The sequence below is a fragment of the Mercenaria mercenaria genome, chromosome 11, assembly GCF_021730395.1.
Source record: "Mercenaria mercenaria strain notata chromosome 11, MADL_Memer_1, whole genome shotgun sequence".
In the NCBI taxonomy this organism is placed as follows: domain Eukaryota; kingdom Metazoa; phylum Mollusca; class Bivalvia; order Venerida; family Veneridae; genus Mercenaria; species Mercenaria mercenaria.
This window is the reverse complement of record NC_069371.1, coordinates 37,546,479-37,572,431: the sequence shown is the minus strand read 5'-3', so window position 1 is coordinate 37,572,431 and position 25,953 is coordinate 37,546,479. Positions and strand designations below refer to the sequence as shown.

Sequence of the window (25,953 nt, the reverse complement as noted above, 5' to 3'; positions counted from 1 at the left end):
ACTTTTAAAATATCGATATGATTTGATATATCATGCAATAAAATATGTCTCTAAGTCTATATACGATAGTTGTTACAAAGAATTTGTCGTAACTCCAGACTGAATACTAGACTAGTCAACAAAGACATGCTGAGTTTCATGATATTGATACAAATGTACCAAATCTGAAACTGATACCTTGCATAGGAAAAGCATTCCGGAATAGCGACGTCTTCATTACGTCAACTTCGTTATAGGTATTTCCCTTATCTATTTTCTTAACTAAAACAGTATTCTGCAAAATGTTTCTTACACCTTTTAAATCATTTCGCGGTTTCGCAATCGTGATCTCGCGCTTCGCGCCTCACGATTTCGCACTTTGCCATCATGATTCCGCGCTTCGCGTATCGCCTGCTCATAACGGAGAAGCGCGAGATCACAATGGCGAAGTGCGAAAAAACGAAATTTTCAGGCTTTAACATTAACATTGGGTAGACATTTTACCAACAATATTGAATCATAGAAAAATGTTAAAAACATAGCGTGATTGTTGATAAATCTCAACGGCATCTAAAACCAAGTATTACACAAAAATCTTGATTGGGCATTTTTTTAGAATGTTGTTTAAGGTCTTCTGAAATATAATGCATATAATTTAGTTACCTATAAGGCCATTGAAAAAAATGTAATCACCAGTTACAAAGAAAGAACATATTTATCTCACTGTGAATTGGTTATCAGATACTGTAAAATCGTAGGACTTGTACCGGTATCAAACCTTGGCAATATGCGTAGGATTTAACTAGGTGTAATTATTTGATTTCTTTTATATTTTATTTTCTACAACATTGGGACCATGGAATAATTGATAATTTCATAGTACAATTATAAGATATATCTATGATATCTGAAAACATTATGCGTGACAAATTACGTCTGCAATGATATACAAATTGTCCTATTCAAAAGCTTTTAGCATTGAAAATGTCTCTTTGCCGATTTCTCAACCAACAGTTTATCAATGTTTGACATATTATAATTTTATTATAGAAATTTGACTCTTTAAGCCGTTAGCGTAGACGGCGTGTGAATGTAATATTTCACAGGGTCAGGATTATTACAAAATAAGCAATCAAATAGTAGGATAATGACTGTACCTAAATTGTTATAAAACTACAAAGACAATTATTGCGGGATTTCAATGCACGATAAATCAACCAATTATATAAACCGGTTTGGTTTTACTTCAGTTTACTGTACTTTAAACAAAATAAGAAGTAAGCACCGATTGCGTATGAAGCAATCGTTGAATGATATAGACTTCTTGTTGCAACCAAATAAATTAGCCAGTTTAATTGTGTATGCTTGCCAGATTTTGACTACGCAGTTAAGTATCTGCGTAAAAGTTATGTCTGTAAAACTGAACTTGATTAACGTCGCATTCTCCCGAATCCCGATCAGTTCATGTATACATCATAAGTATAGTTTTTCCTGTCACCGATGTACATCGATTTCCTTGTGACAAGTCGATAAAAATAATTTGTATTTTTATTGCTTGGTCAGGGATCTAAGTTCCCAATAGTAAACCATAGCCTGATGGGCATCACTTTTCACATTAAAAATTATATATTTAGTTTAAACATAAATGCCCTGTGTACATACATTACTCAAGTTATAAAGGTAATTGCTCTAAACATTTCTGTGTGTTTGGTAATCCAGCAAACATGCGATTCTGAAGACATGCTTGCATTTACTGGAATCTCTTTTTTTCGTACATTGAACATGTATTTAAGTCCTACTTAACAACGATTCAACTTCCGATCATGTAGCCGTTTGTTTAAAGAGTTAATCTTTGCATCATATGATTAATAACAAACATCGTATATATGAAAATAGGTTTACTCAAGCCGCTCGCATACACTAAACTGGCAGTAATGGAAAATGCAACAAAAATGATCCCGAATGACCAGAAAATATAAGAACACTGAGATGAAGTCAATCTCTGACAACTGCGTCAGGGAGTCGACTCTTTGGCTCAGTGTTCGAATCACGTAACAGGCAGTTTGGAATTTTCATCATTAGAATGCTATGCTCTTTGCTGTTACGGCAAAAAGTCGTAACTCGTCCGGGATACGGAATTCATATCGTGCAGATAATGGCACTTTCTATGCCAAAATACGAGGATGGAATCAAAATTAATGCCACTGGCTATTGATAAACGCTATTTTTAGCGCGAGTACAAAATTCACGCCTTGCACGTGTTCCCCGTTGTAATAGCTTTCAATCGACGTATAAACTATATATGAAAACACAATATCTCGCTCATAATTCACATTTGCACAAACCCTACGCGTAGGCGGTTAGGCCAAATGGTTGGTAAAATTGTAAAAAGTGCGAACGAAATTAGGTCTTACATTAAGACTTGCGCTTCACTCGGAAGAGGTTCAAAGGACATTTATGCTGACATATGTGCTGTTTATGGTAGTAATGAAATGTCCTTTTCCACAGTTTGCAGATGGGTTAGGAAATTTTGTTCAGGCGTGGAGTCTGTCAAAAATGCGCCTAAAACTGGTCGACCTAAGTCTGCAAGTAGTCCAAGGATTGTTGAAAACATCAAACAAATAGTACTTTCTGACGCAAGATATACTTCTCAGCAGATTGCGGACATGGTTGGCATTTCAAAAGCATCTGTGTTGCGCATTCTGCGAAATATTTTGAAATTGAAGAAGAAAAAGGTGGGTCACGCATTTGCTCACTGATGAGCAACAACGCACGCGCGTTAAGATGGCGCGCAAGCTTTTGAAAAGGTTTCCAAGATACGATCAAAAACATTTATGAATGTGGTAACAGGTGATGAGTCTTGGATACATTTCTTCGAACCGCATTGAAAAATAAGTAACCGAGTATGGCTCACCAAAAATGCCAGAAGGCCTTGCAATGCCAAAGGATTGCAAGTGTGAAAAAGGTTATGTATGCCCTTTTTTACTACTTAAATCTCGCCATCCAGGTTCCTGTACCTAAAGGCAAGTCAATGAATGCCAAGTTTCATAAGAAAAAAGTTCTTAAAAAGCTTCTCAAGTATTTCCAGAAACGTCGACCAAAGACGGGTATCCGAGGCATCCATTTCTTACATGACAACGCCTCAAGTCACAAGGCTGGGATTGTGACGTCGTTTTTGAATGAACAGGGAGTATATGTTCTAGAACACCCACCCTATTCTCCGGATATAGCCCCCTGTGACTTTTTCCTTTTCTCTCGTCTCAAGAAAAAGCTTGCAGGCAGAAAATATACATCCCGCCAAAAGTTGGGGGCCGCCATATTTAACCTCCTTAGTGATTTACCTGAAAAAGACTATCAGAAAGCTTTTAAGGATTGGATTAAAAGATTGAAACGTTGTGTATCTGTCAAAGGAGGTTACTTTGATGGTTTGAAATAAAGATTTTCTTAATCCAACCTTTAGTTGTCATTTAACACCATTGGTTGCATTACTTTTGATCCCACCCACGTAGCTTACACGTCATCATAAATGATGACTTCTTTGAAGAGTGGAAGTGTTACGGTCGCTTACGCATAGCCTGTTCATTTAAAGCTAATCTCTGACAACTGTGTCAGGGCGTTGACTCTTTGGTTCAGTGGTAAGAGCATTGGACTAGCATCCGAGCGAACCGTGTACGAATCCCAACACAGGCAATGGAATTCTTTGTCATAAAAATGCTATATTCTTTGATGTGTTACGCCTCAATCATCAAGAAGACAGTGTAATAAAATTACCCCTCGTCAGGCAATTCCATTACACATTAAACAGTTACCACAAAAGCACATAGTAAAACACAAGTCAACGTATCGATATATAAGCCAGAATCCAAGGACTGTAAACGTATATACCCAAATGCTTGCAGACGCCAGAACACAAAGAGATGTACGACGAAACAGGACAAGGGACAATTATCAAATCAGGCAGTACCTTGGGGATCATATCTCCTTGAAAGTGTAGTTTGCAGATATGTATTATGCTAAGACTCACATCTAAAGGTTTCCGTCAGGATAAACATAGTCTCGACAATTTAAACGTGGTAGAACTCAAAAATATAACGCATTTGATACCTGTGTGAAATATTAGTGAGACTACTTAATTTACAAATGGTCCTTTATGATAATGAGGCCATTTTATAAAAATACAAAATACATGGTTATATTGACTGCGAATCAGCACATCCAATGATTGACAAAATTGTTTAAAAACTTGGTTCATTAATTACTACGTAAAACATATGTATGAAAGTAAGGAAGACATTTCAGTGTCCCACTGAAGGTTGTTGGCAACCTCATCAGCAACCATTTCAAGACTCATCTGTGCTGGTCACTCTACCCCTAGACAGTTCTGAGCAACCAGTAATTACTTTATTGTTCAAATGTGTTAACCTCTCAAACAGCCGTCCGTCTGTGTCTGGGTTCACTGGCTACCATTCCAGTGCCAAATCTCCAATATCAAAGTCAATGTTTGTCTGTGTTTTCCATCATATGAGCAACCACTTAAGCGTCGTCTGACTTTGTAAATTACCTCATCATACAAGCATGTCAGCGTCCGTCTATGCTGGTTCCCCATCAGCAACCATTTCATGTCCGTCTGTGCTGGGTTCTCCATCAGCTATCACTTCAGTGTCCGTCTGTGCTGGTTTTCATTCAGCCATCATTTCAGTATCTGTCCGTGCTGGTTTTCCATCAGCCACCAGTTCAGTTTCCGTCTGACAGTGTGCTGGTTCTCCAACAGACACCATTTTAGCGTCCGTCTAACCTGGTTTTCCACCACCGACCAACTCAGCGTCCGTCTGTGCTAGTTCTCCACCAGCAAACATCTCAGCGTCTGTTTGTGCTGATTTTCCACCAGAAACAATCTCAGCCTACGTCTGTGACAGCTCTCTACCAGCAACCATTTCAGCGTCCGTCTGTGCTGGTTCTCCACAAGCAACCATCTCAGCGTCCGCCTTTGCTTGTTTTCCATCAGCAACCATCCCAGCGTCCGTCTGAGCTGGTTGTCGTCCAAGCTGGTTGTCCACCAGCAACCATTTCAGCATCCGTCTGGGCTGGTTTTCCACCAGCAACCAAATCTGCGTCCTCCTGTGCTGGTTCTCCTTCAGCAGCCATTTCAGCATACGTCTGTGCTGGTTTTCCACCAGCGGCCATTTCAGCGTCCGTATGGGCAGGTTCTCCATCAGTAAGCATTTCAGCGCCCGGCTGTGCTGGTTCTCCATTAGCAAGCGTTTTAGTGTCCTTCTCCACCAACATCCATTTCAGCGTCCGTTTGGCTCTCCACGACTGACCATCACAGCGTCATCCTTTGCTGAAAACTACTCATCACTCTGCTGTATGTACCAACAGTTTTAGAATTTACCAGTAAGCGTTACAAACTTATGACTTATAGGACGTCCCTGCATCTCTCAATGTAGATGGGCCGGTGGTCTAGTGGTAACACGCTTGACTGTCAATCCAGAGGTCCAGGCACTGGAAATTGTTGAGATGCTCTTGACTGTCTCCTACCTAACTTAGAGACCAGTACTGGTTCTTTCTAGGAAAGTACGCGTGTACGGTGCTATACACCAGGCACGTTAAAGAACCAGACTGTCTACTCGCAATGAGCTAGGCTAAGTCTGTATTTAAAAAGGATTTCTCTCTATCTGTCGCTGGGGGCATTATCTCACTCTGTCTCTCTGGTCAGATCGCTTGTGCCTGTACTACTAGAGGATGAATTTCGCGTCCTGTGTGGCTACGTTTGCTATATGTAAAGCGCCATTGAACGTATTTATCATGAAAAGGGCGCCATATTAATCTGGTATAATAATAATAATAATAATAATAATAATTATAATAATGTAGCCCTTATCAGAGAAGCTACACATAATCACAAAAAAAATCAGTTCATATAAAGAAACACTGCTCCGATTGTATGAAATACTGAGATTTTAAATGAAATCATGAAATCTACGATTCATGTTTGACAATCGACAAACAATCGATTGAACACATATGTGTTACAATAGTTTAAACAGGGTATAGGCGTACATTTTTTGTCATACATTATAACTTTGCTTGTCCTACGAAGGGCCTAAATTTGAATGTTCGTTTTATCTAAGATCAGCAAAACCAAACATTTTTTTAGCCTCAATGCCATATAAAAGAGTTCCGCCCATTGATATAAATTTGATTTCAGTATATCAATATAAACTTATTTCAAACGCTTTCATATTATATCGTTTTTGTAGAAATAGTCTATTTTCAACAACCATTATCAAAAAGCAATGAATTACAATCAATAGCATATGCCTATATTAATTTATTTTACTAGCATGACCAAAATCATATTGGTGAAAATCGAGTTTTGTTCCGTTTACTAAATCATTAGCGGTCCTGAATTGTCCTTCGGCGACAGTAAAATGTCTCCCCACACTTCTACTTAACGTTGATAATATGTGGTCCTTAAAATCATGGAGTCCATTCAATGTGTCTGTAAACCGCTATAAAAAATTTCATTGCATCTGATGAGCAGACCCCTTTCAATCGAATCAGGCTAGTTTGTATTTGCTTCGTTGCACTGTTTGCTTCAAAAACTTCTTTTCACTGGAGTTATATATTTGTATTTCTTTTAATTGTAGTTTGAAATATTATAACCTGTTAAGTCTGTTACCACGTAATTATTTTAAGAAACGATGATAAATTGTTAATACCAAACTTCACATCATATATATAAGTCTGTACGAATCATTTTCGGACAATACTATTTCTGTTAAATGTTAGGGTCATATTGAGTACTTTAAATAGTGCCTGAAATATGCCCTGGGGCGAAAGGTACGGGGGAGCGGGGCACCTGGAGTCTTCCTTCATCATGAAAAGCTGAAAAGACAGTACCTATTTTCAGACAACTATAAATATCAAGTAAGAAAGGTTTGAAGTTGCAAATATTCAAATGTGCATATATTTCTTGACAAATAAAAACCCAATACTATTCAGCAGTTTTAACAAATCCGCATAGTTATTAACATTTGATACTTTTGTAATTATAGGTTAAAGGTCAGTAATTCAAATCCTTCTTTGTTTCATATAAAAAACGACAACTTCATGTCGTCTTTACGTATCTTTAGAGAACATCACTTTTTCCTACACCAATTTTTCATGAAAGTTCTATCACAAATTAACGAAAGAATGAAAAGAAAATAGGGGGTTGAATAGTTCCTTGTGAAATGCCAGTCAGTTGTGGTCTGCTACCCTAAAAATGGCACATATTTGCTCTCCTCCGCGCAATAAACACCTACTTCCGGTTTCGATCTGCAAAACTTGCCATGTGGGTTGTATGAACATGAAAACCGTCTCATTTCATGCAGAATGTATTCTAGTAGCGAAAAAGTGTGATTAAAGCACTCGTTCTACACGAATTTGCGCAGAAAATGGGAAAATTAGGATCTATTTATTATGGACTTCTTTCGACTACACCACGGAAGCACATTTTCGACCAAATTACTGACCTTATTCCTATAAGAAATGTTTCTTATCAAATTTCACACCATTTTCATCTCTATTTCCAAGAAAGATGTAATATCAAACATATTGCCAAGTTTCATTGTGAAATTTCGAGATTTTGGAGAAATATAGACATTTAATAGGAGCCATCCCCTACCCATTTACAAGGCAAAATTTTGGCCTTATGGACCTTTCGGTTGTATATGTTGGTAAAAGTTCCACCTTTCTGCATCATTTTTCACTGGCATTCTGAAATAGCATTCATTCCGTCATAAATAGGACCCAGAAGGATGCACTTTGTGCATTTTCTGACACTCTGGAGACAACGTATTGGCTTTTTAAGTCCCAGAAAGCGCTGCTGAAATAGGCGCATCTACATCAAATAACGTCAAAATTCAAAAATTTTCAAATTTCATTATTATTTTGCATTGGAAACACACTTTTATATCATATACAACCGATTTATGGCTATAAAGACTAATTACGATGTGTTTCGAGAATAGTCGTATTTCAGCTCTTATAGGTTAAAGGTCAGTAATTCAAATCCTTCTTTGTTTCATATAAAAAACGACAACTTCATGTCGTCTTTACGTATCTTTAGAGAACATCACTTTTTCCTACACCAATTTTTCATGAAAGTTCTATCACAAATTAACGAAAAAATGAAAAGAAAATAGGGGGTTGAATAGTTCCTTGTGAAATGCCAGTCAGTTGTGGTCTGCTACCCTAAAAATGGCGCATATTTGCTCTCCTCCGCGCAATAAACACCTACTTCCGGTTTCGATCTGCAAAACTTGCCATGTGGGTTGTATGAACATGAAAACCGTCTCATTTCATGCAGAATGTATTCTAGTAGCGAAAAAGTGTGATTAAAGCACTCGTTCTACACGAATTTGCGCAGAAAATGGGAAAATTAGGATCTATTTATTATGGACTTCTTTCAACTACACCACGGAAGCACATTTTCGACCGAATTACTGACCTTATTCCATAAAAGTAGAATCTGTGATCATAGAAACTGCAAAATCTCTGCTTGAAAATCTAGAACAAAAATATTTAAGGGACATGATATATATGATATTTTCTACTTATATTTCGTTGAGTCAAATATAGAGCTTTGTTACTGTCACGTCTGGTCTTAAACAAGAATATCATCTAGTTTTTCCTACACTTTTTCATAGGTCAAATTTGCCAAAATTGCTCAGAATGTATTAACTTACTACAACAACTGGTACTGCCAGTGAAATATTACTAGCACATAAACAGCTGTCAAACAACGAAGACTGCGAGCTTTTTTTTAAATTTCAAGAATGATTTTGCTTTATTCGATGGAATTTGAATCGTTTTGTTTGTTTTTGTTGGGTTTAATGTCGCACCGACACAATTATAAGTCATATGGTGACTTCCCAGCTTTGATGGTGGAGGAAGGCCCCACGTGCCCCTCCGTGCATTATACATCACGAGCGGGCGATTTGAATCGTAAAACTATTGAAAAAAAATTATTTACTTTCCCATCCGGAAAAATTGCAATCATGACACTTCTTTGATCACATTTCATACGTACTGTGGTATAAAATTTAAATGATACAATTCATTGATCACCTTTTGTTACATTTTGTTACCGGTGCACACATTATCAAATTAATGTGGGCAAAGAACATTAAACATGGTCTCTATTTACATGAAGAAAGAACAAAGTTATCGCTGAGATTGATCATGTTACATTATATTATATTTATGTCATTGTATGAGTAATTTTATGCAATAGGGTTATGAACGGGTTAAAAGTACATATAAAGTAAACTGTCTAAAGATTGATATCATATCTCCCATAAAGCTAGACAATATTAAATTAAATCTAAGACATAGTCTCTGTCAATTAGATTAACATTAAATGGGCGTTATGACGTGAAATAGATATTACAATACTGATCGCTTCTTATAACGAATTGAGCTGAAACATAATAACATTTAAGACGATATACATATTAATGAACCTAATATTGAACAATTAACGGTAATAAGTAAGTATAAGTAATTACGAAGGACATTATTTCATCACGAGCGGGCACCTGGGTAGAACCACCAACCTTCCGTAAGCCAGCTGGATGGCTTCCTGCATAAATTATTAATACATTAACCTGATAATCATTGAACATGTAAAATACTGTTTTAAAAAGGAGAGTAAGCCTATGTTTTTTTTTTTCAATTTCAACTTTTGAAAACATATCGAAACTATTCTGTGACATATATCATGTAACAAAGTGAGCTAACATCGGAAATACGCAACAAGTCAAATACATGTGTCAGACATAATTTCAACCGCTTGCACAGCTTCCACTTTATTTGCATAAGGCAGTGAAGAGAATTTTAACCGGCTTTTGACAATTTCATCTTCCTCAACAGCTTTTGTCCAGGGTGCACAAGAAATGTTTCCATTTATTATGAATAACTCTAGACTGGTTATCTCAGGGATAGATAGATTGTCAGGCTCAATACGTGCCCGCCGTTTTGCATGTTCAAGAAGTATAGAAGGCAATGGAGGAATACACGCTTCATATCTATCTTTTAACGTGAACAGACGCTTGCAAGCCTCTTTACCACCAGTTACAGGACGTAATCTGTCTTAAAGAACCACGGTAGTCTCAAGTTTTGCGTCGCACTCAGAAAGCCGATATCTGGCATAGGCATATGTGGCTGTAAGGGCTTTTCGGTTCTTCAAGGGTGGTTTGTAATAGAGTAGACTGAAACAGATCTCAGAGTTTGTTAGCACCAAATTCTCTCTCTAACCAATCTACAGGAATCCGAGGATATACTGCAACGGGGAGAACAAGGACGTCTGTATCGAAAGTTCTTGTTACAATCCTCTTGTAACACGAATAGCGCTATCATTCAGGTATAGAATTAGTTTCACATTGGTTTCTTTATCTTCAGATGGAGCTGGCCGACTTTTGTCAAAGGACTCAGCAGAAAAAAGTAGTAGAAACAATAGAAAAAGAGTAGAAACAATAATAGGTTCTATCAGCATAGAATGCAACAAAGCAAACTAATTGCAGACTCGTGTGATTCACTCTGTTGATGAGAGCTTCCCCTCGCCCCTAGCACTGGTTTAAGGTAGTTCTGCACGTTTGGATCGAAAAATTTTCTACAATGTAGATGTTCATTTTACTCTGATTTTTTGAAACTTCAGCATGTATCAAGAAAATTCAGCAAATAAAAAAGGTAGGGTCGTGTACTTGATTTTTTGATAGACTAATTTGAAAAATTGAGACCGCACACACTTTTTCATAATGGGAGTCTATGGGAAAATCACATCTTTCATATATTTTTGCGAATAGAATTTCTTTTACAATGTAGATTTTAATGAAACTTCTCGCAGTCATAAATAAACATATGGCCTAAAATGTGAAGAAATAATATGTATAGGTCCGCGTGCTTATTTTTGAGATATTTGATCATATTTAAAGCGAACCGCACATTTCAGATATTAACAGTGCCATTGTCATAAATTTACTCAAAGGATAAAATGATTTTCATAACCGTACGCCGAATCCAGGCTTTATTCTACGTTTTCCGGATAAATGACTTTATGCCATCATTTCCGGTTTATTAAACTTGCAGAACTACCTTAAGTGAAACTCTAGTACAGTTTCTTAGAATATACCCTATGATCCAGAAACACCAGTCAATGCAACAACTTCAATTAACTCACTCAGTTCTGTGCCAACAGCCCCTTTATTCTAGATATAATGCACCTAAATATTGTCGTCAGCTCGTAAAAACGAATCCCGGTTACATGAACTTTTAGACCCTGGCATACTCTGCATCAGACGCAGTTTCCTAGCGAATTTAAGGCTGTTGAGGTCATACACATCACGCACGGTATGAGGGCGTTTGAAACTGGAAAACAAACGACAATGAACGGCTTCAAAATGATGTCCGAGTATACCTGGAAGGATCAATAGCCTGTGTAATCAACATATTCACAACATTTACAACATCATCTTATCTGGCACCTAAAGTTTGATTTGTGAATATACCTCAAGACAGAAAATAAGATAAGAACCTGATGGGACACATATAACCTGGAAAAGAGAGAAGACTCACATTTATGACCTTCTATCAAAAGCCGGGATTCCAATGTCTTGGATTTTGTCATAAAATGATTAAACTTTTCTATAAATGACCATGTTGCGAAGGTTTGCGAATATCAATATCTTTGCTTTGCGCGTGGTTTAGCTTGCATCACGATTTTTTTAGTTGTTTTTATGGACAACAAACTCTCCTTCAGTAAACTAAGTAAGACATCAGCATTTCCTTGGTCAAATACCTTGAGTACGAACCGTAATTTTGATGGCCCTAGCCCTACGCATATGATACTGGAATTATTTGAACTGACTTTTCAAAACTATCTTAATAGTACTGTATAACGTTGTTTATCGTATTTGTTATCAAATTTTCGTAGGAAACCTATCAACTTTAATAATACGCATTAGACAGAATATGAATGCTGCTAAATCATGTAATTTCGTAGGAACGACATTATTTGGTTTTTCATTCAGATTTAATTTTGTTGATTGGCGTAACCACTAATTCCACGAAAATTAATCCATGGAAATTGATTTCATAATTATTATTATTATTATTATACCAGATTTATATAGCGCCCTTTTCATGATCAATTTCACGTTCAAAGGCGCTTTACATAGTTCAAATGCAGCCATATATGCAGGGCGCATAATTCATCCTCTACTAGTACAGACACAGAGCGATCTGACCAGAGGGACAGAGTGAGACAAAGCCCCCACGACAGACAGATCAGAAATCAGATACAGGCTTGTCCGTCTAACTTAGCCTAGCTCGTTGCGAATAGACAGCCTGGTTCTTTAACGTGCCCAGTGTATAGCACTGATACACGCAAGGATTGCCTGGGTTCCTGATCAGTACACCTCTAGTTGGGTGGGAAACACTGAAAAGCGTTTCTGAAAATTCACGAGCAGCTGCCGGGGATCGAACCCCCGACCTCAGGATTGGAAGGCCAGTGTGCAAACCACTCACCTATCCGTCCACCCATAGTACTAAGTATATGTACTCTTAACAAGCAACTAGGGGCCTCCGTGGCCGGGTAGTTTAGGGCGATGACTTCGAACCACTTGCCCTCATCGATATGGGTTCGAGCCTCACTTGGGGTGTTGAATTCTTCACGTGAGGAAGCCAGCCAGCTGGCTTACGGAAGGTCGGTGGTTCTTCCTAGGCACCCGTGATGGAATAATGCACGGAGGGGCGCCTGGGATCTTCCTCCACCATCGAAGCTGGAAAGTCGCCATATGACCTATAATTGTGTCGGTGCGACGTTAAACCCAATTAAACAAGAAAATAAACAAACAACTGTCTATTTGTGAAGGGCGTTTTTTGTCATTAAGGTATCAAACTACCAACGATCTAATTCAATTAATCAAATATCCAAAGAAAGTTGTTGCAGCTATAAAGTTGTATTGTTTTAGTTAAATGTGTTCATGCAATACAAGCACACGTGTAATGAAGCGATAAAGAGTACAAAATATCAAAGTTATTCTAGGATACAGTGTTTCCAATGCTTTACAAACATGAAATTTGTATAATACAGTGCTTGCGGCACGGCCAAAAATATAGCTATTTAATTTATAATGTAACTGTTTCATATTTCAGTTATTACTTATGCTATTATAGTTGGAAATAAAAGCTTTACTTGCGATATTTCAATTATTGTCCTGTCTAACGCTATATTCAATACGCACACGCTAAAACAAAGGAGTAATTGTTGAAATCAAAATTCATAAAAGCATGACCTCAAATTTGTTCAGTAATGTCATTGCGCTTAACCTCATCTTTAAGCAACTAACAGTGATCATAAACAAGAATAAAGAAGAATTATATTGTTTCATTTTGACTTATGTCAGTGTTCAGGCAAATGGCATACAATGGGAACGTTTATGTCAACGAATGTGAGAGTAGGGCATTAAAAGAGGTAAGTTATTTCTTCGAAAATCTTATATATAATAATAAATAGCGTAATTTGAATGCATATATCGTAAACGAATCTACCCTTAACAATCTTCTTATCAGGAGCTTATAACAAGGTTAGCTTTTTGTAAAAGCTGTCAGCGGCCTGTTTAATATGCTCAACACAAATGAGACTAAAGGAAAGTGAAGCCCATAATAATGCCGAGCAGTTACATAAGATAGAAACATATTTCATCTAGAAAGTGTCTCATTTGATATTTATATTTCAATAACTGGTTCTCGGGTTACCAGTGCAATTGCAATCTAAGTGATTTTATTGTTTTATTCAAATCGGGTTATCATTGAGAAATATTTTTCCTGTCTTTGAAATCAAGTAGAGCTCGTTTTGTTCGCCTCCTCTGATCAACAAACGGTTTCATTTAGTTAAAATCTGTTGATCCTAATGTTTTGGGTCTTATTTTTGATAGGTTCATTTATTTATTTATTTTGTTGCGTTTAACGTCGCACCGACACAGTCATAGGTCAGATGGCGACTTTCCAGCTTTGGTAATGGAGGAAGACCCAAGGTGCCCCTCCATGCATTATTTCATCACGAGTGGGCACCTGGGAAAAACCACCGACCTTCCGTAAACCAGCTGGATGGCGTCCTCACATGACGAATTCCACGCCCCGAGCGAGGTTCGAACCCACATCGATGAGGGGCAAGTGATTTGAGGTCAGCGATCTTAATCACTCGGCCACGAAGCCCCTTTGATAGGTTCATTTCTGTAATTCCTGTGTTTATCTAGTCAGTTTCCCTTTCTTTGGATAGATCACGTCAAAAAATTAAGGCGTCTAAATGATTGTTTACGTTAAATAGGAAGTGACTTCTAAGTTACATATGTAGAAATCCAAATGTAGTTCCAAGTTGTTGACGAGATATGGTATTATGAGGCATATAAGGATGTGGTAGTTCTATTTTTGGCTTAGCTTTATTTATTGTTTATTGCATTTAGAAAAGAAGTAGACCACTTTCATTGTGAATTTGCTGGTTTTAATTTTATTCATTAAGAATATGTCTACATACGCTTAATTGCTATACAGTAAATTTCATGGGAGCATTTTCGGAGGGTATTGTTTTTCAGAACTGATTATATTTCTTATAATTATGTAAATAACATCTTAATATATTTGTTTTTACTTTTTTTGGTAAGAAAACATGCTATGCGAACTGGATTTATGTTTTTTTTATATCATTGAAATGCCCCAAAGTACATAAAAATGAGGTCTACAGGTTTAATTGTTTATATGAAATAAAGATGAAACTGAACTAGTTTAATTTTACATACTTGTTTTCGTTCAAAGTACATTCTTTATTTAAAGTTCACTGAAATCATTTAGAAACCGGAGAGGATTTCGGAAAAAAATTGGACGTTTTCAGTTTCTTTAAGATTAAGTATAATTATTAAAACATTGTACAAAATTGACGATGTCTTCATCAGGAAATAAAATAGTCAAGTGAACAGACCGTAAGATATAATTATAAACACGTCGACGACAAAGAATTCGAAGTCGCAAAGATGAATTCCTTTCGACAGCTAAAAACGATAGTGGTTCTCAGCTTGGCAAAGCAATTGCAGTTAAATCATAATTGCTCGCACAGAAAGTAGTGTAAAGATTTCCTCAATGGAATTCGATGGCTTTGGTTTTTTTTCGTTTTTTAAAACAAAAATTCTCCTTTGAGACGGACCGAAATAACTAAATCATAAATCCAAATAATATATGATGTAAGACAAAACTAGTGATATCAAACGAACAGGTGAAATATATTCAGTACAGTATCTCGAGATTCTTGCCACATTCTCAGCCGAATGTTAATTTTGCGAGCACACTTTGCACACTTTGCAGTTGCAATACCGGTGGAAAACTTTGTTATTATTCGTCCCTTGCGGTTGTTGGCAACAGTGTTAATACTGAAAATGCTTCAAAGCCTTTAGACTGTAAGAAAGAAAACATTTTTTTTACTTAAATTTCAATAGTGATTTTGACCTACAAGCATAGATCATGTACGGGACACAGTGTCTCATCATGGGGGGTGGGGGGGGGGGGGGGGGCATGGTTTGCGGTAATGAAAAAGTCCTTCAATGCAATTAAAAGTTATAGAGCAGAAAGCTTTATACTAGAGCTTCAATGGTAACTCTGATTGACAGGCATGGGTCATGCAAACAACACAAACAACATATCATCTGGTTATTGGGAACATGGTTTTGGTGTATATAAAAAGCTTCAGTGCATTTAGAAGCAAAGGAACAAAAACTACTTTTACTGTAATTTCAATAGTGACCTTGACCTTTGACCACCAAGCGTGAGTCATGTCATATTGTCTGATCACGAAGGGCATTTGCTTGTAGTGGTAAGAAAATCCTTTGGTGCATATAAAAATTATGGAGTGAAAATAATTTTTACTTGACCTTAAACAGTGAAATTGCCCTTTAACCAACAAGCAAAGATCATGTGTTGACATCATGGGGAACGTTTGTGTGTAGCATTAAGCAAATCCATCAATGGATATAAAGTTACGGAGCGGAAACAATTTTACTTGACCTTCAATAGTGATCTTAATCTATGAACTAAAAGCACGATTCTTGTACGTGCATAATTTACATATTACCCTCTATTTACATACCAAGTTTTATGAATCTAGTTTGAATACTTTTTAAGTAATTGCAGGATCCGGGCGGTCCAGGGGCATTCCTACAGTCCCCTCCGTTGTTCCGCCGGTAGGGGACTAAAATACAAGACAAGTCACATTTGGTTAGGATGTTTTCAATTATTGTGTATATAGAGTAGTCTCAAGGTACTCATGGCGTTGAAATAATAAAACATATTTCTTATTCATATAATTCAAAACATTCTCCCTGAAAATGTATCTCAGTTTTATAAAATGTTAAATAATAGATGATTTCGCGGGGAAATATCTTGTGAAAGAACTTCTCTATGATATTTATCACGGACAGTCAAATTGCTATGAAAGGAAGAATTCAGGTTTTCTAATTAAAAAGTCTCCCCTACCAGATCAAGACAATCGAAAACTAATAACCAGGTGCCCAGCCATGTCCGAAAGTATGTCTAGAGAGGCACATTTGACCTTCCTCTACCATCAAAAGCTGGAAAGTTGCCACATATATAATTGTGTGATTAAAAACTAAGAGAATCATTGATATATAACACTACATATACGATATTATACTATTGAACAAAACGCCAAACTTACTTCAGTTATTATTGTACACCACAAAAGCGATTGATTGTAAACGTAAAACTATCTTGACCTAGACTATTGTGCATGAATGCATTCTAAATCAGTCACGGTTAATTATGCTTATTTAGCAGTTTTTTCAAGACTGCATTCACAATATGATCAAAGTGATCGGCTTTCCAAAGTGTTGTTCTAATGTTTAACTTAAATGAAACGAAATACGTCTTCAAAAGAAGTAAAAAAGCTCCAATTTCTAATTGTTAATAGTGTCAAGTACATTCATTACAAAATACAGTAATACCCTTATATAGCGACCACGTCTGGAAGACCTAGCAGTCTTCAATATTTGGTTAAGGTTGTACCACGTTTCGAGTTTTCGGTGAACGACAAAACAATACACAGTTGAAATGATAACTTTTATAATTCTTTAACTATCAGAAATGAACCATTCTTACGCCTTACGAATTTGCTTTGGTACATATATTACCAACGATAAGCTAAAAAAGTAAAAAGTCTTACGTGATCTCAATGGGCTGAATAAAACAATTTCATGTAAAACTATTGATATGGAATTTATTGTAATATCACTCTCTACAATGTCTTACAAAGATACATACAGAAGCAACGCATATGAAGAATGGAAATATAAAAATAATTTTGACAGATCGTGAAAACTAATGACGAAATCCAACTGAACAGGTAGTATATGACTGATGACATAACTAAAAGTTTGCTGTTATTTCTACGCTCCAGTTCGAGTTTCTTAAAATGGCTCTTCTATATCGCAGTTTACAATGCATAAATTAAAATAATAAAAGAACTGACTGTAACCTTACTGTTGCTTTCTTTCTATCCCAGTCACGTAAGAATTCCTATTGTTACGTATTTTAGTTTAGCAGTTCTATTTCAGCAAATCGGTTCCATAAATAGTTTTCATTATCATGAACAGTTCGCGAGTGTCGGTACTCAAAACTACTATGTGGCAGTACATACATGTTTTTCGTCATACACATCCCTCCCTGCCTCCCTCTGAAATAAATGTATCCTATAGAGTGTTGTTTTCAGAATGCTGTATTTACATCAATGTGGTTCAAGTCTCATTCCACTTCAGGAAACTGTATTTGTTTTGTTTTTCATTTAACAATGATTTATTTGTATCGAGACACCTAAGACCTGGCAAATTTATAGCAATATGTCACAAGATTATATACATTTGTATTATATTTACGGATTGTACTTAATTAATGTCTGTTTCTGGTGCTAATCAACGACCGTTTGATAATATATAAGCACCTGAGATAATCACGTAATTCTTACGTTTACCCGCAAAATTAAGAAACACTTAATGTAGTTTATGCCCATTTAATTTTGCTTTATCCGATATGATAAATAATTTACCCTCACTGTCAGTTTTCTGTAACTACTACTAGTATATAAAACAACAGAAATAAGACATTACATGGCTATACATAGCGAACTTGCAAAGAAAGTGAAAAAAGGAAATAAACATTGCATGTATATCAAAAGGAACTTTTTAAATACTTTAATCAAAGTTAATTAATGAAATTACCTACAGATTAATTAAAAGTCTTCATGCATGTTAATTAATATTGACAAAAGTTATAAGAACATGTTAGCATAATTCATATACCTACACCTTTTCCAAGTGTATCGGCAATCTTAAAATACAAAATGCCGTTGTCCAGTATCTTATCTCGTTTGCACAGAACAAACTCCACATCAAATCACTCATGTTAGTCCTGAAATCTAAGTACAATTTTAGGCAGAAGTTATCAATAAACAAAAGCAAGCGCTGAGCAAATTAAACAATTTCAAAAATTCAAAATATAAACTTCTATAGAAGTCGTAACATAAAGTCTGTGTAAAACGCCCATCTAGAGAAATCATACTTGCCCAACTAGAACTATATAAACAAACCAAACTAAGGCAAACATTTCCACCTAACTAGGGTAGTCATAATCGCACAACTAGGGCAATCACCTCCGACCAACAAGGGTAATCATCTAAGCCCCTAAGATATTACTGTGTGTACTCCATAACCTGTACATTTGAATAATAAATGAACTTAAAGATCTAATACTTATCATATTATGTTGGAATCCTTGGTGGCCTTCCGGGTTTCCCGCGCAGGCGCTCTTGTAGCGGTTGTGCTTCGTGGGCGGAAACCGTTCTTGACCTTCTCACATCTTGAGGAAATTTGTCTAAACTACCCGCACAGGAAGCAGTCACAGAATCGGGAAACTGCTGGTGATTTGACGCTACTCTGGCCATGGCAAATCTTGAATCTGCCCCTCTATGGAAACTGCGATACTTAGACTGAAAGTCAGTGCTAGTATCAAAGCTAACTGAAACTGAAAAATCATTTTTAATACGAGCGGTGGCATTGTCTTCAGCCTTACCGGTACTTTTGTAGTTTTCCGAATCGCAAGCAACATCTTATTTCTCAGACTCGTACATCAATGTACGTGTAGCATTTTTCTCAATTTAATGCTATTAAACAGATCGCAAATATCACTATAACTTGTATTGGTTTTTGAAATTGATAAACCTCATCTTAACGAAAAGGACCTTTTCCCTTGCCAAGATTTCGCTATTTATCAGATTAGAAGCTTGTTTTTAAATCGATGAAGGTACTATTGAAAAAGCATGAGTTCTTTGACAATCTCCCGATGAAATTGTTCGCCACCCTTTTGAGAAGTAGGTTTTTTGTCTCACGACAAAATTACATGCATCTACTGCCAGATATATGTCTCGAGTGGCGAGACCTGCGAAATACCGGAGATAATCACGAAGTCAACGGTTTATATCAACTTAACATATCTATTATGATACAAGTTTCCAATATGACTGTTGCGTACGCATGTTTATTCTCTCTGTGATACATCTTTTATATTTACAAACTTAGTCTAGTACATTGTATCCACTGTGTTTTTGTTCGGTTTAAAATTAAGCAATGTTCTATTATGTTTTTCATATTTACCACCTCAGAAAAAGTTTGAAAAGTTACAAAAAAACCACGAGTTTACAAACTTGCGTATTTCGTTCTTAGTAAGGAAATATATGCCTAAAACATGCCATATTTTAGATTTGGTTTTGACATTTGACCAGATGGCAGCGGTAAATAAATATCTTCTACACCTTCGTATCCTTATGAATGATAACAAAGCACCCTTAGGAAATTCTGTGACTTTTTAAGAAGTATTTGAAGTCGTAACATGAATATAGTAGTATCAATTCGTAACTCAATTTTATTGAATGTTTGATATACATAAGGCTAAAAAAGAAACATTTTTATCTTTGTAGCTACATTGTTCCTTCTGTGTGCATGTACTATAGGACTAACTTTGATGTTCGTATAATTTTACACAGAGAGCTTCTGTTATTAATATTGAACTGTGTTTTTCCGTGTGCATATGTTGTTACATGTGAATTTACTTTAATAACAATATGTGTTTTTATAGACATGTAGAAATGAATAATATCACAGCAACTTATCACTCACAGCTTATGACTCTAGAGTTATTCAACATTCAATGTATGTATCTAAATAGGACATATATTTTCAGTCAAAATGGGAGTAGATATAGACACATATCGTGGAAGAATAGGAACCTTCAAACACTCATGCGGGCAAGATGTTGTGACAATAGTATGTGTCATAAACTTCAGCCGAGGTTTGAAATATGTTGGAGCTGTTTTGTTTATAGGCATTTTACTCCTAATAGCAGGCATTGAAGCAAACCCTGGACCAGGAAAACTACGTAAGATTATTTTTAAATTAACATTTCACTACAATTTGTAATCTACCACAAAACTGTTAATCAAGAATCATTTTATGTGTAGTCATCTATTTTTAAACAAATAATTGCAACATGGTGATTACTATCATCAGTTTAAAACTGACATAACAATATTTTTTTTTTGCATCAAACAAAACATATAAAGAAAGTCCCCTCCTCGACAAAGGTTTGCTCCTAAACTCTAATTATACATAAAAGGCATTTAGTCTGCTGTGTCGTATATTCATTTTGAGTATACAATCGATATTCAGAATAAGTGATATTAGCATTTCCTTTAAGCAGTTATTCTCTTTTCCATCAAACTTTTGACTCAAAACTATTTCCTACAACCTACTATGATGAGAAGAAAACATAATTTAAACATACAAGGCACCCGCTACTTTCACAAAAAGAAGTCCTATTTTCTACTCAAAAAGTAAAAATCCCATTCTATGGGCATTCAGCCACTAGTCAAATTTTCTATGAATGATTTGAACGTGATATGTATTTTGGAACCAAGACCCAATTTTCAGCTACATCAAGCACAGATATTGCCTGAAATATGCACGGTTTAGTATACTTTCTTACTGGCATTCCTTCACCCGTGTAATTAGAAGATTGCCGTTTTTGATAAAGCTAAATGCAATACAAAACCACAGTATTACACTATAGGTTGATTGTTTTTTTACTGTCGTCCGGTAGAGTGATACTAGTTTGTGTCTACGCACTAAGTACTTTGTATAGATCTTGGCACTGGTCTATGGGATTTCTGGCTGGGGATAAATGACCTTATCAGTATGATTTCATTGTTTATCGGAAAGTTAGCCAACCTTATAACTGTTTTGATTAGTGAGAAGAGAAAACATTAGTTTTTGTTATCAGATATGTGAACTTTAAAATTTATTTTTGGATACTTTATTATTTAAAGAAATATATCCTTATTCATGGTTATTCATATGATTTCGCAGGTTTTATGTAGGCTTTACAGGGAAGACTCACAGGGAAGATCGGGTTACCTGACTATGTTGCCTCGTTAAATAAAGTCTTTATTATTATCATCATTATTATTATTATTATTATTATTTACTCTGCTTAATCATCGATTCTAATACTTTGAAAAAAGTTGTGTGTCTTTTTTTTGTCAAGATATGGCACTATTGTATGGATCCATGAAATTTAATCTTGCCATTATTGCCATTTTAAACGTTTGCTCTTGTAAAGATATGTAAAACTGAACAAACATGGGTATTCTTCATTTATAAGATAATAGGTCGGAACTTGAATGTTAAAAACAAATTAGTACGTATTTAATTTACACACAGATAACGACACATATAAAAACTTTCAGAAATCTTAATTTTTTGTATCAAAAAGAGGCATGAAGCCATAAAAACTATGTTAGTTGGAAAACAATAGAAGAAACATATTCGTGAAAAACCTAATTTGCTAAAATGTCAGAAAAAGAATACTTTGGTAATATTATACATATATCTTTCGCATAACTTTCTTTAAACTTCACTACAGTATGCTACACGTTGCTTAATTGTATAGCATTACTCCCCATTGTATGATACATTATATTGAATTACGTTTATACATACGTAACCGGTTTTTGGCATCATTGTACTGATAACAGTTTCGATAATCGACACGAGATATTTCAACAACATTTTGATTGTTCAAGCGATCACGAGCCCATCAACGAAAATATGTAAGTGACATGTGAAAAAATAACTTCCATACAGCAAACGAATGATATTAAAGCCCAGCTTCGTTTCTAATGATTCTATATAAATCTAATTTCAGTCTCATACTTGTTTTTTGTTGCAATCGTGGTAGTTGGGCTTGGTTTATTGTTACAAGGAGCAGAATCGAAAGAACTTAGTAAGTACTTAGTTACGATGAAATTATTTTAATACCATAGCAGGTATCAAGATCACATTTGACAATATATCGTGTATTATTAGTACTTCCTAAAACTTAAAGTCATCGAAATATGATGTGCAAATAATAGATATTATTTACATGTTAATTAAAGGGTTTCATGTTAACTTATTTGTCTTTGTTGTTAAACATCGTACAGCTTGTTCTTTTAGTGATATAGAACGAAACTCGCGTCTTTATAATTTACATGTATGTTGCATATGTATTTAGGGAGGGCACACACAAACCATGGATGCTGCCTCTTGTACTTATTGGTTATGCAATAATTTCAGCATTTTTCGCACTTTGTATCCTGGCTGCTATTGGTCTATTTTTCTACGCATACGCAGAACACCCATCTAGAAGTAACAAAATAAAAGCGGGTAAGATTATGTTATGTCGTTATTTTGTCATATCATTTTAAATTATTTTGTGATATCATTTTTAAACGTATTTTGTTCTCTTGATATCAGCTACTTTTATGTACGATCGCATAAAAACGTATTGGGTTTCGTTCTAATTTCTGTTTATATTAATCATGCGTAAAATTTAAAACGCAAAATTTAGAAGGAAGATGAAAATAAAACCAGTAGTAACGATCATACTCTTAAGTTCAGTTAACTACCTTGGATTTATTCTTGATAATGATCTCTCTGGGCAATTCTTTTGTTAGTAATATTGTCAAAAAGGTAGATTTTTTTAATCGTACATTTTTATAACTGTCTTAGTAATTCAAATAAGAACTTTACGTTAAAAGTACATGCATGGAGGTTGTGCTTGGTTTGGCACATTTTAAGCATTTTATTTACATAATAGTGTTGCATCCTGTCGGTAGTGCACAAGTAACATCTTCATTGCTTTGTGCTACATCCAGTGTCGTCGGCTTTGTCGGGTTATTCTGTACTGACATATGTCGTTAATCCATATATCTGTAAAATTATAAGCATAATGCCGAAACTGTTTATCTCATAACTTTAGTACTCAGTCTACTAGTACTAATATTGTAGTTTTTCTTTAACAAAGTATTTTGTCTCCTTGTTTCGCTTTGTGCTCATGCGATTTGACAGATTGTTATATATATGAGCTGGAAATTATAGTTGTTGACATATTGCACGAATAAAATCTTATTCTGCCGTAACTTGGCATGTTAATAAGTTATGGATGTGTTGCATTGCAGAAGAAAACAGGGAAGGTGATGAAACACCGAAACAAACTTCTCGTACTACAGATTCCATCTTGCAGCGAGATGCTGCCATTCCGTTGCGTGTCGGATCCCAGGAACCAGATGGTATATTTTGATAAAGCTTAATGGTTATGCGTGTACATAATGTAATAATGATTATCAAACTTCAACCTGCCTTGCATTTGGTCAACAGTTTATCTGCAATTTAGAATCTGAGTTAACTTTCATTTTTCAAAGCATCACTATGTGCTTTAAAAAGTCAGCCAGTAAAAGATAGGGCGCTGTGGTTGATATTTCTTCGTAGTAGTTTTCTTAAAAGTGCAAATTTTTATTTACATTTTATTTATGATGTTATAAAGATAAATTGGCCAAGTACGTGTACTTCTTTTTGAGATATTTGCTAAGAGGTAAAAGGAAAACTAAACAATGAGAACCATTACTCTTAAAAATGATAAAATCCTGAACATGTGAGTATTTAAAAACATTACTTTCATTTTCACATTGTATTTGATACATCTTGATATGATGCATATTTCGAAAAGACAATAAATAAATACCAGAATGAATCTAACATGATATATAAACAGGAGAAGAGCAAATGAAGGTCGCAATACTCATAAGTTTTCTCCCTTTGTATTTTCACAGTTTGTCCAGACAAAAGCGTTTCAGTTATTGGTAAAACATTAATGAATCTTGATACAACTTTTATGATATCCAATATAGTGACAACAACTCTCATTACGTGACATTTGAAAGACATGCATCCTGTTTGTTTTTCAGTACCATGATAATTAAAAAGTGAATAGTTAAAAACAGAAACATCCAATGTCGCTAATACAAACGCACATTTAATCATTGTTAAGACTTTTAGAGTTATTGCTGTATTTTTTAAAACAAATTCATGTTCATTTACGATGGGAAGTCTTAATTGGACTCTTTAAATCCGTAACGGAGATTGTCATTTGTATTTGTCAACATATTAGATATTCATATGTGTTCAACTTTGGAATACAACGAATTACCTATCCAGTCTGTAATACAAACAAAACCTTCTTAAACGCTTTCAGATATCAGCCTTTTTATGGAATCATTTATGATCATTTTGGAGAACTGATTCCAAAGTATACCCATATTGTTTAGCCTATTAGGAATAAGATATGTTATACATTTTGTTTCAAATCGTTACAGTTACAGTACAGCTTCACGAAGACCACGGTCCAGAAATACTACAACAAACGGTTAGTTCTCTGAACGTACAGGAATCGGATACGTCAGTACCACAAGCAAGTTCTATGCTTAAAAAAGCTGAAGGTATTAATAATCTATTCTATTTCACTTCGTAAGGCATGAAACACGGATTAGCAAAATTATCAAAATTAAAGCTTTTAGACACATTGCATTATTGCTTAATATTTATCGTAAAAGAATTGATGGTTTTCTTAGACGTTTTGTTCACAGCAGTTATTAGTTTATTACGCTTAGTGTATTCAGGGTAATATATTTACATAAACTTCAGTTGTTGGATTTTGTTTAAAACGAATAGCATTGACGTGTTATAATTTTAACTTTTATCAAACTTGTTTTTTGAAAAGTCGTATGACACTTGAAACTACCATTTTCCTGATACGTTTTTTCTTCAGAAAACAGAGAGGATAAATGCATAGATGACAGTTTACAACTGCCAACATTGGATTCTGATAAAAGTAGTCGTGCCCTTCCAAGATCCCGACCGCTCGGAGAACCAAGTGGTACTTTCTTCTCGATATTTCTAAGTCACATTTAAAATATTATTCATGTTTTGGCAATCACGCTAAGTATTTTGTTTCTTTTACCATATATCTATATAAACATTTAAAGTCCCATAAGAATTTTAATTTCATGTTAACAACAGATACAATCAGCTGTCTAAAAGAGACTATGCACAATGACATGGTTAGAAAAGCAGGAGTTTCAATATTGCACATTTATACTATTAGTGCCATAAAGGGATGAAATCAATATAATAGAATAAAAAAAATCCCTACTAATTTAATCAAATGCTCAAATAAAATATTATATCAACATCTTCTCCTCTGAAACCAAATGGTTGAAATTGATGAATTTTGGCATGGACATTTCTAGGATAGTTCTCTACTAAAGTGTTTCAAAGACTTGTATTCCATGCAGAATCTATGTAACCAAACGAAAAAATAAAATCTTTAAAAATCCTCTTCACCAAAACCACAAGGCCAGGAGCTTAGATATTTTGTAGGTATCACTGTCTAGTAGTCTTCTGTCAAGTTATTTTTTCAAATAATGAAATAATGCCCCTGGTC

At 35.3% G+C, this 25,953-nt stretch overlaps 1 protein-coding gene across 1 annotated transcript; it reads left to right on the top strand.

Moving 5' to 3' along the window:
• Positions 1–13,241: 13,241 nt before the first annotated feature.
• LOC123530892 (uncharacterized) lies at positions 13,242–25,421 on the top strand. The gene is made up of 7 exons (XM_053518033.1): positions 13,242–13,498; positions 20,320–20,514; positions 22,339–22,416; positions 22,749–22,838; positions 23,633–23,743; positions 24,827–24,949; positions 25,279–25,421. The coding sequence occupies exons 2-7, from the start codon at positions 20,325–20,327 to the stop codon at positions 25,419–25,421; spliced, it is 735 nt and encodes a 244-aa protein (XP_053374008.1). The 5' UTR covers positions 13,242–13,498; positions 20,320–20,324.
• Positions 25,422–25,953: the final 532 nt, after the last annotated feature.